Raw genomic sequence first — 15615 nt, forward strand, 5'->3', positions numbered from 1 at the left:
ATGTGTGCCTGTTTTTCCTCACTTCCTCCTCCTTCCTTCCCTGCTTCTGCCTTCTCTGTTTCTCTGATGCTCCTACATAGACATGAGCATCTGAAATAGCCTGAGTCAACCAGGGCTATAATCATTCTCTATGGCTGTCATTATAAAATACCACACACTATATTGCTTGGTAACCAGTTCTTTATTCTCTCACATTTCTGGAGGTGGGCAGTCCAAGATGAAAGTGTCAGCAGGTTTGGTTTCTTCTGAAACCCTTTCTCCTTGGCTTATAGATGGCCACCTTTTCCCTGTACCTTCACATGAATGTCTTCTATTTCTGCCATCTGCTATTCTTTCCTTCTTAGAAAGATACCAGTCATATTGGATTAGGGACCACTCTAATGATTCAATTTTAACTTGTACTTCTTTAAATATCAACACATTTTGAGGTTATAGAAGTCAGGGCTTCGCCATGTTAATATGTCAGTGGGGGTGGGAGCGGAGAAGGGCGCAGGCATGCAATTCAATGCAATTCAGCCCATAACAAGAGCCTTCTATTTTCTTATGGTGTCATTCTGCAGTGCTTGCACCTATGGCAAGAACATTGATCTGGTTAAATTTCTTCTTGATCAAAATGTTGTAAGCATCAACCACCAAGGAAGAGATGGACACACAGGTAAGACTGAGAGAGATCATCACTAGCTTCTGAGGTATGTCAGAAATTGTCAAGGACAGTGGCAGTGGCAGTGATCCATGAGGAGAGATATTTTATCAGTTATGTCATTTAGAATTGATGATGCATGGTTATAATAAAAAAGCAACTGACCTTGAGTCAGCATCAGTCTCGGGCTAAATTATCAGCAGTTGATTAATCCCTTATGGCTTACTGACCACAAGAACAAACTGACCACACTGCCCCCCTCCCCCTTGGTCTGCTGCTCAAGAAAAGTACTTGATCTGGGTCTTTGTTCTTTGACGTGTACAAAAATGTTAACCTTTGTTCTTGGTAATTGCAGTGGGTATAGAAATACCAGAGATTGTGCTAAACAAAAGGCAGTCTACAGAGAAGATCAACTAGAACAGGATACTTCTTTTGCTTGAAGTATATCTTGTTCATACAGTAATAGAATTCTTTAGCAAAAAAAGTTGTTCTCCCTTTATATTTCTAGTAACAAGGTTATTATGTGGCAATGACTGATTGTCTTTTGAAAATTGGTGTGTTTTCCTCTTTTTTTTTTCTTTTGCACTCTCATTCTATCCCATTATAGGATTGCACTCTGCTTGCTACCACGGTCACATTCGCCTGGTTCAGTTCTTACTGGATAATGGAGCTGACATGAATCTGGTAGCCTGTGATCCCAGCAGGTCAAGTGGTGAAAAAGATGAGCAGACATGTTTGATGTGGGCTTATGAAAAAGGTATATTTTTCATCATGTCAGCTCTGTACTAATACATGGAACTGTGTGCATAGATGATGGCATCAAGAATTTCTTTGCCTGCATGATTTGTACACTTCCATTTCTCTGTAGATTATATCTGAGTCACTGGGGACTTGGATCAAAGAGTCCAATAGATCATCACTAGGGAAGGAAACTTCTGAGCTGCAGATAAACTGGAAGCATTCTTTGTATTGACACTTCGAAAAGAGAATGAACTACCACACTCCTAGGTGCCAGGGAAACAAAATGGTGATGGGTAGTAATGGATACTTTCTCAGAGTAGACATAGAACAAGTCTTTGTCTCTTATACGGAGGGAATTTTTTAAGATAATTCAAAATTTTAAAAAGAAAATAATACCAAAAAAAGACAGGGAATATTAGTCAGATCTGATGACAGTTCCTCTACTAGAAAAAGTAAGGGAGCCAATGAATTATTTGAGCTCCGAGTGGTGAAAGCTTGGGTTTTGATATGAGAACACCTGGGTTTAAATCAAGTCATGTTCTGTGGTTGTGAGCAAGTTGTTAATTATTGCTGAGGTTCAGTTTCTTCATCTGGAAAATGAGCATAATAACAACCCCTGTTTTACAAGATTATAAAAAGTAAATGAGATAGTATGTGCAAATTGCTTACAACATTGTCTGGCACAAAATAAATACCTGATAATTGGTATTTCAGTAATGATACCATCGGTACTAGTAGCAATATAGAAATAAAGATGATTAATAACAAATTTTCACCTTAGGGAGAGGAAACTTCAGATATTTAGAAGGTGAAATAGCATCTTTGTCATTGTTATTAAGATATATTGTACCTTATAAGTGAGGTACATATAAAGCTTATACATAAGCAAGCTCTATATACATGAGCTCCCACAGAGTTTAAATTTCTAGATGACGTGGAACAATATACATTGTCACTGAAAACAGAGACTGACAACTGAATGTGGTAAAATACGTCAGACTTTGATTCCTGCATTGCCTTTTTAGGATGTTTAAAGTATGTAAAGAAATGTTCTTATCTTTTTAAATTCTAGAATCTTAGAAGTCCATGTTAAAGAACAATTACTAAACTGGAAGATTTCTCAGGCTACCAAGTTAATCTAAAAGGTTTTCTGCCTGAAGTAGTACATGGAAGTCTATTAATGAAAGGAGAGATGGAATTTGATGGGTAGAAATGGGAAGCTATAAGAACATAGACGAGGAAAAGAAAACATAAAAGTCTGAAGATGCTATTTAAAAAGATATAGGCATTACTTTAATAGAGACAAGTGAACAAATGTGGAATAGTAGGGAATACAGGAGATATAAGCCTGTTTTTTTATTTTTTTACTGAAGTATTGTATAAACACACACACACATTTGCACATTGTAATTCAATGAATTTTCATAAACTAAACTCACTTTAGCATCCGGATGAAGAAATGAATCATGACCAGTATCCAAAATCCCTACTTACATTCTCTTCCGATCACTCTCCAAAAAGGTTACTGCTCTCTTCTTGAAACATATTTTACTTTTGCCTCTTCTGTATTTCACATGAATTGAGTGTTATGTTATATATGTCTTTGCATCTGGTCTCTTTTGAGCAACAATTTGTAAGATTCATTTATGTTGTTGCAGATAGTTGTAAATCATTCATTCTTGTTGCATAGTATAATGTTTTGCAACTGTATCACAATGTATTTATTTATTCTACTCTTTAGGGGCATTTGAATAGTTTTCAATTAGGGATTATTAAAAACACAGTTGCCGTGAACATGCACACACCTGTCTTTTGATAAGTATCTATCTGTACTTGTTTCTGTTAGGTGTAACAACCTTCTGCTTTGTGTAGAAGAAATTTCAACTATTTCCATATTTGAGTATCCGTTGGAAAATCTTACACATTCTGAAGCTTCAGAAGGCCTTATTAAGTTTTAGTTACTCAACACATTGCATTTATTCAAGTGATTCTCAGTGTCTCTTAAGAAATTTGAGTTTCAGAGAAAGACTGTTTACAGAGCATCAGTCTTCCAGAAGACAGCTCAGAAATAGCTGCTGCAGCCAGCTCTTCACAGGGGTCGGCTTTGTGTGTGTTTCGTTGATTGAGCATGATAGTTGAAAACTGGTTTTACTTCATTTTTCTTTGTGGGTTCCCATACTTTATGGAACAATAAATCATTGTGTAGTCTCCTAAGAGTTCCTACCAAATGACAACAAAATTCCTGTAGCTTAGAGGACTTAGTCACTGGTCTCTGCAACATATGCCATGCTTGTCACCCTTATTTGCTCAACTAATGCGCCAGGCACCAGTGTTGCATTTCATTATTACTATGAATTTTAACAAATTGAATGTTAGTACTCAGGAGACAGATGGATATTTTGCATATGTTCTAGGGCAGAGCAAATCAAACCAACAAAATGAAATTGTTGTTATTTTTCTCTTGCCAGAGAAATGTTGCATCATTTTCATGTGCTCAAGGAGGATTAAAATGACCTTTTAAAAAACATTGTCAAACAGTATGCTGTCCCTGTTTTACTTGGATAAAGAAATGCTTTCCTTTCTTGTTCAAGGAGGGACTCACCAAATTAGTGGATGTGCATACTGAGGATTTTCCTGGGTGACTTGGAGATGGAATTGAAGAAGCACTAAAACTGCACTTGAAGTTACTTCTTTATAGAATAGAGATTATATAGAAATGGCCCCATTGTGACTTTCTATCCTAGGACAGAGATAAACCAAAAGGCAGCTTCATAATCAGCTTCTTCCTGTTTTAAAAGAAGTACTTTTGGATGTGCCCAATTTAAATAGCATATCCGAGTATACCCTCTCAAGAGAAAATTGAGAGTCTTTTTCAACAACATTCATTTCTGAATGATTCTAAAACAAGTCTTTCACCTGACCCCCCCCCAAAATTTTTCACTGACCCTCTCTCTGCTGTTCTGATAAAGTGTGTTCAAGGGTGCTTTTCAGTGCTGGAAGAGTTACCTTTTTTAAAAATACTTTCAGGAAAGAGCTGACTTGCCATGGGTCCCTGTGGAATCAGATATGAGAAATACTTTCATTTACATAGCCCTTTTATGTTTTTATTTAAGTATAGTTGATATACAATATTGTGTTACTTCTATCGGTTTTGGGTGTACAACATAGTGATTCAACATTTCTATACCTTACAATGCGACAATGTGATCACCCCACTAATTCTAGTAATCATCTTGTCACCATGTAGTGTTATCAAAATGCTACTGACTATATTCCCCTTCACCTTTTTCACCCATTCCTTCACCCGCTCCCTTCTGGTAACCAGCCCTTTGGTCTCTGTTTCTATGAGACTGATTTTGCTTTGTTTTGTTTCTTTGTTTACATAGCCCTTTTAACCTAAAGATATCAAACTCAATCTTAGAAATAATTTTCCTGGCGACCTTGATTTTACACAGAAGCCTGTTGTTTAAATTTCAGTATTTCTCTGCCAGTCTGCTCAGAGCTCCAATTTTACAATATTTAGAGTATTTCCCATCCCTAAGTCTGCCTTCCCCCCACCCCCTGCTTTTTTTCTACTATTCCATCTGAAAGTAGCGATAGCTGTCTCACACACTTGGATTTGTTCTGCCCTTTCCCTGAGGTACAAAGGAGTTGTATGAATCAATTTAAATTGGCCAGAAGAAATAGCCAGCTGCCTGCTTATGTTCAAATCCTCTGCCCTAATCACCAGTATGGAAAAACCATTGAAAAGACCTACACATAATCTTACATCCATCGCATTAAAGATGAATCTGCCAAATTGAAAAGATCTCAGCCAATTAGAATTGAACACATAGCTCAATAGTGTGCCTGGCAGTTGGATTTGAAAAGGCTGCCTTTGACAAAGAAAAGCACTCCATTATGTCAGGCTATTTGGGGTTAGAAAAATAACCCAAACTAGAAACAGAACTGAAACTTCTTTTTAGCTAAAATTTCTTATTTGCTTCAGCACTGACACCAGTTAAAGTAATTTACAGAGGGTCCTATTCCAATATCTAATTACCCTGAGTACAATATTTGTATGTAGCAGAACCACTCTAATTCACAGTGACAGGGAGCTATAGTTGGAGAATTAGTAAGTAAGCAAAAACAGTAAAAATCAAGGCTCCTGTATCATGATATATACTTTGTTCATTTCTTTTGACAAGTGTGTTATATGATGAGAATTATTTATAGTAAACACGCTATAGCATATTCCCAAAAAGTAATGAAGTTCTTACAATGGTGAGTTTCTGCAGTTTTCAGCCAGTTAAAAAGAACTAAGAGATGAGTGTGGAGGAGAAGTAGAAGGAAGAAGATGGGGATTTGTTAAGTATTTTTATACGTTTTTATCAGTGGATCATAAATTTTCAAGTTTCTTCCACACTGAACTCTTACCTATGTGGAGTTAAGGGACCCTGGTTTACTGAGTGAATCTAAGGGTGGGGTAGAGGAAGGGACATACAAAGGATTTAAATGGTAGTTTTAAATCTGTATGTGGTTTTGTATATATTGGTTATATTTCTACATGTTTAGTTACTCTTTTCTTTAAAAATAAATGATACCAATTCTCATAAGAATAGGAAGAACTTCCATTCTTTCAGGGAGATAACTGAAAAATATTTTTGAGACATAGCTCTCTAAGGAACCACGTGTATTAAAATGATAGTGTAAGAGAAAGAAGTCACTAAGCATCCATTACCTATGCTTATATATGCACGTATAACTTAATTGTCAAAATAACTCTTTAAATGGGTATCATCTTTCTATCACAAACAGTTGGAGACGCAGAGCTGTTAAGTCCTGCTTACCCAAACCTCACAGTTCTGAAGTGGGAACTGGCACGAGGGTTCTGTCTCATTACAGAGGTCAAGCTCTTTCCACGTCACTCTACGCTCAGATAGATCTAAGTCCACATTTTATCCTTATTAATTAATAATCTTAGATGAGTATTTAACCTCTCTAAGCCTTAATCTTTAAACTTAAAATGAGTAAATTAATAACCACTTCACAGAATTCTGCAGAGGATTAGGAATAAGATGTAAATCTCTGGAACGTACCAAATTCTCAATAAAAATGGTGGTATCTATTATTAAGTATGTAACAGAGGTTTAATCAATATCCACTTAACTCCCAAATCTTGTGGTCTTTCCTAATTTACAGCATGCTTTAGTGTCCAGTAGGAAATATGACATATTAACATAGTATTAGGATGATGGGCATCTTCTACAAACCCACTAATGAGGGGTGTATATTCCTGCCAAAACCACTGGACCAGCTTGGAATATATAAAAATGTGTTGTTTCATTGTATTGATATCTCTTATTTATGACTCAAGGGGTACCATTCATTTTATATTTTTATTTTTGAAGGAGAATTTTTATTACTTGTATGGACAGAAAACTCAACAGGGTACACTCAGTCCAGCTTTGTGGCCAGTTCTTCAGCCCTGGCCTCCTCTTCCAGCTTGGCAATGTGAGACACTGACTCTGCCTCCCTAGTGGCAGTGGATCTCATCATACCTGTCATTGTGATTGGTCCAGATAGCTTCCACCAGCATAGCCAGAGCTCCTTCGTCTTCCCAGTTAACCTGTGTGAAGGTGACGGTGGTACAGAGCTTCCTGTAGACTAGATGCCCCAGCCTGGCCTCCCCCTTAATGATGCAGTAGGGAGCCCCGTCCTCTGTCACAGGGCGGGCAGGAAGGCAATCAACTGGGTGGGATCCACCTTGAGTGCAGTCCCTACCAGCTCCTCTTGTACTCCACCAGGTGGTGACAGTGTTGAGCCTACTCAAAAGATACGCAGCCTCTGGTGGGGCCACCCTTTTTTCTCAGCCCGGGACACCAACTTCTGCTTCTTCTCTTGCTCTGTCTCTGGTGTGTGCTTGTGGGCCAGCATAAACAGCTGAGTAAAAACTCAGGACTGAAGTGAGATCATGAAGATTTTGAAAATCGCTAATCAAAATTTACGAAAGTAATCTAAAACAATTATTCTAATATGTATATTTGCAAGCACATGTAAAACAGTATTTAAAAACTTGAACACATATTTGCTAGTCTCTTTACTACAGCAGATTTTTCTCCCACAATTATGTAGAAATGTCCAAAAAAAGTGTGGCCATGTTTTTAAACAACCACACCAACTGACATGCTGGATCCCTCTCTTTGGGGATCTGAGGAACAGGTAAAACTCAAGAAATCTACAGTAGAACTTAGATCTTTTTTGTCTTCACCAGTCAGTTTCTCCCACTGTCTCCCCATTCACTCTATTATTTAATAGCATCACTGTCCAAAGTGACCTAAGTTAGAAATCTGGATTGATGCTTGACTACTTTTTCTCTTCCAATATTTCTCCCCACCCCCATCCCATATTCATTCAGTGAAAACACATTGTATATTTCACCTCACAGATGTAACAGAAACTCCCCGTGGGTCTGCTGCTCTGCATTCTTTTTGCTCCTTGCCAATAAGAATTATGGCTCTCAATGCCAGAGTTTGGTAAAAAGGAAAGGAACTATTTATTCAAAAAGTTATACAAGTTTAGAATAATGGCAGAATCCTGCCATTAAATCTCACTCCCTTTAGAAACAAAGAAAGACCCACAAACACACAGTCCTACCTCCCCTTGCCAAACCAGACCGGTCAGGGCTACCATCTCTCAGGAAAAGAAATAGAAGTCTGTAGGGTAGCTGCTCAGATTCCGGTCAGTATTCTGACTTCTTCCCATTGTCCAAGCTCGGCTAGCTAATCTCCTGCTCCTAATCCAAAACCGCACCCTCTTAGTGGGCCAGGGAATCCTCCTGCATTCTTTCAAACCAAGTGGCCAAAACTCTGCACTGCTGATATGTGGTCAAGAAGCTTCTCCTTCCCCAGCTGCATGGTCAAGAGCCAGTGACAGAGAGAGCCTGTCATGGTCCTTCTACTCTCCTTCCCCCATAGTCCAGAGCTTAAGCATGGCTGAGAGAGAGAGAGAAAGAGAGAGAGAAAGAGAGAGAGAAAGCTCTCTGCTCCTACATCCCATACTTAAGCCCTAGTATGGCTGCTGCACCTGGGTTTAAATCCCAGTGCAGATCTTCCTCCATAACCCTATTTCTGACTCCTCCCACATTAGGTTACTACACCTGCTAGTACTAGTCTAGTTCCTTCTGCCTTTCTCGGCCACCATTTTTAGTCCAGGCACGTGGGGCCCCAGGAGGTAGGAGCACCCTCCAAGTCCCTCAGGCTACATCATATCACAGGTTAGAGTCACTCCCATCTGCCTGGCTCTGAGCTCTGGCACAACTTTTAACATTACTAAAACACTGGCCAAGTTTTTTAGACATGCAGAGTAACTCTCGATGACCCTGCTCCATTTTCCCCATCCCCCAACCAATAGCTGTGTCGTTTTCTTCCATTTTGGTTTTGGTTTTCAGTATGCCATTACACAAATACATTTTGAACTCATTCTGTCTTTATTTTTACTATTGCTGTTTTAATCCATTCTATAGCCCCACAACTAATCTTTTTTGAACGTCTTTTGAATCCTTTTTCCAACTACAGTCTGAGCAATATATTCAAGGTACGGGTAGGGCCATATCCTTCCCCAGCTTGAAATCCCTCACCACCCCCCTGTCACTGAGACAGGGAAATCCAATTAAGATAACTCAGATCACTGGAGGGAAGCAGGGAAGGGCCGAAGGAGGAGTTTGCCAAGGCAGTTGTGGGCAGTCTAGGACGGGATCGTGTGAGAAGCTCAATGCCTTTGGAGCCAATGGAAATAAAAATAGAGAACTCTCTGGCCAAGCAGAGCTCTCTGGCTCTTGAGCTGGTTTTCTCTCAGGAAGGAACTCTGGGCCCAGGCTTGTATAAGGCTGACCTGGCAGAGGGTGGCAGGTTTATTCTTTGGGTGTCCCAGAGAGAACAGGCTCCGAGACAGAGCCTGCCAATCTTCCAAAATTGGGTAGTTTTTGTATAATATATTGTTTTTAGTTTGTAAACTAACCCTACAGGAACAAGATAACTAAAAACCAGAAAAGATACAGGTGTCAGAGTTTAGCCTTAATTGATAGGCTTAAGTAACCGCTCTTGAATAAAGACTTCTTTCCTTCATCACCAAACCTTTGCCTCTGGAGGTTTTGCCTAGAGGGTGGCATTAGGCAGCAGAGCCCCAAGTGCTGTTCAGTAATGTCACCTACAGGAAAAAGCCCCAGTGTGTTTTCATGGCGTGCCCCTGCCCATGCCCTGTGCCTTTCCTACCTCTCAAACCTCATGTTAAGGACTCCTCATATGAAGGGACTCCTATCACCAGCTGTGACCTCACATGTCACAGTCACAATCACATTTGCTAGATCACTAACATCCCCTAGGTGTTCACTCTATGCCAGGCATGTTGTAAACACTCCATATGCATTAACTCATCAAATTTGCATAAGAATTTGATGGACAGATACTGTCCCATGAGACAGTATCTGTTCACAGGATAGCGGTCCCTACACTTATACCGCATTATCCCATGTTTCCACGCCTTCTTGCAGTGTCCTCTGTTTCTACACACTTCCATTCTCTCCACACCACTTCACTCTTCACTTTTCTCATGTCTACTAAGCTTTCAAGACTCTGTTGGCAGATCTGCTAGCCCAGAAAGTCTTCCCTGACAGTCCAGCCGGTGTGCATGTCCTCTCTCTGTTTCATTGTGCCATGTGCCCATCTCTATCTCTGTGTTTATCACTGCACATTGAACAGTCTCCTACTAAATTGTAAACTTCTTGAGAGCAAGCGTTTGAGCTAATTTTTGTCTTCCAGAAACTTAATGCAATGGCTGATTCCTAATAGCTGCTCAAAACATGTATGCTGCTGTCAAACTGAGTATGAGCAGATAGTTCAATCACAACATTCTATCTCATGTCTTACTAAATGGCATCTGATCGGTCATAATGTAATCGATGTTCTGAATACTAATTACCACTATTCTGTTGTCTACATTGGTATTTCTTTAAATACAACAGGTTTTATAATTAATTGCACAATCCTAATATTCAAATTAATAGGCAGAATATTTCAAAGAGTACTTCACATAAATCTCCTCTTTCTCTGCATCGGAACTGTGAAAATTCTCCCTCTGGCTGGAATGTTTTTCTTCTCCCTATTTGCTTAATAAACTCACACTGATCTTCCAAGTCGAGCTTCACAGTGATTCCCCAAGGAACTCTTGCCTGACCTCTCCACCCTGTTGTATACCAGCACTAATGTTCACAGCAGCCTCTACCTTTCCTTCCTAGAGCTTGGCTAAGTAAAATTTGAGTGAACATTTACATAATTATTTTTTCTTTTCTATCAGATGGAATTCTTTATAAGAGTAAAGATCATTTCAACATTATCTTGTGCCATTCATTCAAATGAAAATTTATTACAAACCTAATAGGGAATAGACACTGTACTAGGAACTGAAGTAAAACAGTGAGGTAGACAGACAAATCTCCCTGCTCTAAAGTCTGCAACCAAGAAGACAAATAGAAGCTATCCGATAATGATAAGTGCTATGAATAAAATAGGAAGTTCAATGGTGGGTAAAGAGTTCAAGGACACAATTTAAAACTGAGAAGTCGCAGAGGACTTCCCTGGAAAGATGTTATTTGAGCTGGTTCCCAATGGGTGTTCAATTACTATTTGTAGAAGGGAAGAGAAGTCCATGGGAAGGAGAGGGGGAAAAAGGAAAGAGGAAAACTAACCAACTCGGTCTGTATATAATGTTCTTTTGCAAAAGTATTCATGCCTGTGGATTCTTATCTCAAGGTGAAGGACTGGTGGTGTTCTTCTTTGGGCCTGGTGAGTAAGGGGCAAAGATAATGGGGGAAAAGGCATGTGCACTTTCTCTCTGGGATATAAAATTAAAACATCTTTCAGATTTATGAGAATAGCAGGTTTGGAATTTTTGTCACCTCTGATTGAACTGACAATATGTGGGACCAGGACAGATGGGAGGAGGGTGAGTCATAGGAGAGCTGACATCAGGAGCCACCCTCGGGTCCCATTTTTCAGTGCTTCTGGAAAGTTAGTTTTTTAAATGATGAGAAGAAAAGAGAGTGGAACGTTGACCAAAATCGTATCTCTATCATTGCTGTGAAAGTTTTCTTCTTTGAGGCAGGTGCAGAAAAAGACCTAGACTCCCCCTGGATGACCTGGACATGCAGCATCTAGCAGGTCAATAAAAAGGTCTTGGCTTCTGTCATCAAGACCAAACCTCCATGTTCTCCACTGAACCTTGGAGCCAAAGGGCCTCACAGCTGTGAAGTCAGGGAGAAGATTATATAGTGGTGCCATTTGCCATTAATATTCAGACTTAGTTCTTAAAATAATCATAGCAAGTTTCTTCTATGTTCTTAAAATAAATTCTCATGTCAATAAATAGTATCCGATGCTCCGAAAATGAAATGGTGGGGCAAAAAAACAACATTATAGGCAAATAATAAAACTGGCACTTTTTCTTTTTGAACAATTATGAATCAAATCCCCTGTTGTGTAAGTGACCATGACCCTAAACTGTCTTTGTAATAGCTCTTTAGATGGACATACAGCCTTAAAAAAAACCCTAGTCTTAGTAACCTAGGCTTTAAATAAACAGCTATTCAGAAAGTTAAAAGCAAAAAGCCTGGGGGCTGGGGGGGGTGAGTCATGGAATCACTCCAAGTATAAGGAGTAAAGGAATATGAGAAGACAAAGGGAAAGCAAGGTATTTGGGAAGTACAGATAGGACCAGAAAAGTGGGGAGTGAGAAGTGAGACTTCAAGCCAGCAGTAGCATCTCATTTGCCAAAACCTCAGGGGCTCCAATGAATAATACTCTGAAAGTGCAAAACATTATTATAAATGCATTAGGCTAATAACAGAGCAACCTCCTATTTGGGTAAAATACTTGGATGTAGATAGTAAGTTCTGAGATAGAGGAAAACATTTTATTTAATTAGTGGAAGTCTGATTATCTCCGGATGTGTTCCATTAGTGTGCCTTGGTTATCAGGGTGTATCCATCATCAAGAGGTTGGCTTAGCAAGTCTATTTAGTGAGTTCCATCAGAGCATATTTCTGCTTAACTGCTTGTGGCCAAGTTTCAGGGATCTAGGCCCTAGTAGTTTTCAGGTTGCTTCACATACACTTCGGTAGTTTGTCAGCGCAGTAGTAGCAGCAGAGAGTTTCCCATACATGTGTGCCTTAGCCCACAGTTAACAGGAGGTGAGAAATCAGGCAGAGATGCCTTCCAGAACTGAGAGGGCCTCTTGGCATTTCCCTGGCAGCCTCATGCTTATCATCAGCCAGAACCCAGGCACTCATTAGGCTCTTGATGAAAAGCATCCCAAAGAAAATGCCAGCAAATTGTGCCACTGTGCTGGCAGGAAATTAAAACTGCTCAGAGCAAGTGGAGCCAAGAGAGCTGTTGAAATAAAAGGTAACATCCAGGGTGTGATCACTGACTTACACAGGCATTCAGGATTCAAGATGCGGCGTTCTGCTTCGCTGGGGAAAGCAGGAGTTCTCTCTTGGCTTGTCAGCCGCAGTCAGTCCAGCAGAGTAGCTGAGATGGGCCGGGCGAGGAGGTGGGCTCAGTGAGTTAAGCTCTGCTGTGCTTGAGTAAATGCTTGGGGTTTGGGTTGTTTTCTTTCCTCAAAGATGACTCTCCTAAGAGAAACAAAAATAAGAAAAAATTTTATTTAGGTTCTGTTTCTATTCCTGCTCCCAGGCATTTAAGATCAAATTAAGTAAAAGAATAACTCCAAAAGCATGACAGGTCCAATAAGGGGGCGGGGGGGGGGGCAACAGCGTGGAGAGGAGCAGGCAAAACCTCAGAACCTAAGAATCCAGCAACGGGACAGATGAAGGGTTCTTTTAATACTAGAGAAATTGTTTTGTTGGTGATGTTACTTTCCTCCTGAGGCTGAAATGGCCTTCAGAGACGGGAAGAAAGGTAGGTGCTCAACACACAGACAAAGTACACTGAAATTTTCATCACACTGGGTGCAACAGGCAGCATAGTGAAGCACTGCTCTGGTGTGCTTACCTGCTTCTCCAGCCAAGTCTGACACCACTCTCATCCTTGCTTGAAGTGTTCCAGCTACCCTGGCCTTTGTTCATTTTCTGAATATGACATGTTTGCTCCAATCTCGGGACGTTTACGCTATCTGTTCCTTTGGCCCATTGGAATTTTTCTTTACAGATTTGCCTGTTGGGAAATGGCATCTGGGTCTTGCGGTTTCCCTGAATGTGAGCACAGGAGAGTCCAGAGAAAGAGTGCTAATATTTTATTTCATTTTAACCTTTATTTTATTATAACTTTTTTATATTATAACCTTATTAACCCATTATTTTTTATAACCTATGTTCATGATTTGAGAAAACCACAGACCCACCTGTCCTGTATAGAAAGCTAGAAAGCTATGGATGGTAAGAAAATGCCTGGTGTCGTTACCTCTGTAGATGTAAGTGTTACTGCAAGTTGAAGCAATTGTAATCACAGTGCTTTGTTTTGTTTTTCTTGAAGAAATTCATCTTGGGCTGTTATATTTGGAAATGCTTTTAGTGTTAGTAAATGTCTTATTCCACCCCAGGACCTCGCATGCTCTGTGAATTTTAATTCCTTTTGAAGGGAGGATTTGATGCGCATGCACAGCTCTTAGCATATACTCTGCACATACATTAGCTTCGTGTGTTCTGAACCAATACCAACTATGAACCCTTTGTCTGGATAAACACTTAAGCTTCTTCAGTTCCTAAAGTCTGCCATCTTTACAATGAGTTCTTTTGCATTTCACAAGTCTCTTCTCAGGGTCTTCAAGGTCGCCTTTGTTTTCCTCTTGTATAAAACAGTTTCTGCAGATTATTTTTATAGTGAGAGCATAAAGTATTGTTGAAGTTTGGTTCTATTGAAAATCATTGGTCTATTCAGAGGAGCCCTTAGCATTTTTAATCTTTCACAATAACCTACGATTTTGGTGCTTACATGTGAGCAAAATTCATATCTCAGTTGTGTAACAGTCCAGGGTGGGCATGTCTGGTCCGTGGATGGCTTTCCCCCATCCCCTAAAGCCTCAGAACTGTTTGCATCCAGCCAGCCAATTGGGAGTGTAAAGAAGATGCGCCAGTTTCTTAAAGGCATGACCTGGAATTCACATCGTTTTTGCTCAAATTCCCTTAGTGAGAATTTATCTCAAGACCATCATTAGATAAAAAGGGGATGAAGAACTGTTTTCCCTGAGTAGGCAGCCATTCCCAGTGATAAAATCGCCACGTGAATGGGGAGTACAAATATTGTTGAGTAGCCAGCTGTGTCCTGTCACAGAGACTTATGTAAATACCTCAGTGCCATATGATGCTTCAGTTGTCAATCAAATGTAATGCTCAGTCATAGAAAATACATGTCTCCTTCTTGGTTACCCTATGTGCTTTTCGCTGTTGTAATGGTCCCTTTATTATATACTCCTATAGACAGGGTATTTCCTTGCTTACGTGTTCTCATCATTTTTATTTGTTCAACTATACTAGGCTTAATAAGGGTAGGACCATTGTCACCTTTACTCCCCAGTACCCAACATAGTGTCTACCACAGTGCCTCATTTAGAAGAAACTTCATGAGTTATTCTGAATGAACGAGTGTACTAAATTTCCACTGCAATGTATTATCTCTTAAAATACATTCTATGTTTCAAGCTCGTCATGGTCATTTTTAGATTGGTTGGTAAGCTGAATAAATCAAACAAAAATTAAGTCTTCTTTCTCCCTTCAAAAAGGACATGATGCCATTGTCACACTCCTGAAGCATTATAAGAGACCACAGGATGAATTGCCCTGTAATGAATATTCGCAGCCTGGAGGAGGTACCGCCTTTCTTGCTGTTTTTTTGTTGTTAAAACAATACTGTGCTTGAAGGTAAACCTGCATTTCTATTACTGCCATTCAGGGATGAGAAAGGAGAGCATGTCAGATTAGCTTTATTTGAAGAAAATTTATGGCTGGGTGAGGCTGCATATATATACAGCCTCCACTTAGGCTGTTTTCTAACTCACCAAACTAAAGCTCCTTCAAGTTCAGCGCTCCCTGGACTGGATGTTTGTGAGGCTTGTTCATGACTGGGAAGGGCTGGGTAAGCTGACAGCAGTCATTTTCCATTTCAGTAACCTATTAAGGCAGGACAGAGGATACTCACATCCAGACACAAATTAAATCTGCTGCAGTCTGCTAGACCTTGGATT

General features: G+C 39.8%; 1 protein-coding gene and 1 pseudogene across 1 annotated transcript in view; one reads left to right on the forward strand and one right to left on the reverse strand.

The window, feature by feature from the left end:
- TNNI3K (TNNI3 interacting kinase) overlaps window positions 1–15615 on the forward strand; it is a 277088-nt gene that overhangs the window by 88667 nt on the left and 172806 nt on the right. The window contains 3 exon segments of the mRNA XM_037141086.2: window positions 561–655; window positions 1248–1397; window positions 15154–15240. Coding sequence (XP_036996981.1) covers window positions 561–655; window positions 1248–1397; window positions 15154–15240 — 332 coding nt within the window.
- LOC119046144 (60S ribosomal protein L7a-like) lies at window positions 6818–12576 on the reverse strand (annotated as a pseudogene).

The sequence above is a fragment of the Artibeus jamaicensis genome, unplaced genomic scaffold (assembly GCF_021234435.1).
Source record: "Artibeus jamaicensis isolate MK-2021 breed Jamaican fruit bat unplaced genomic scaffold, CSHL_Jam_final scaffold_1019, whole genome shotgun sequence".
Lineage (NCBI taxonomy): Eukaryota > Metazoa > Chordata > Mammalia > Chiroptera > Phyllostomidae > Artibeus > Artibeus jamaicensis.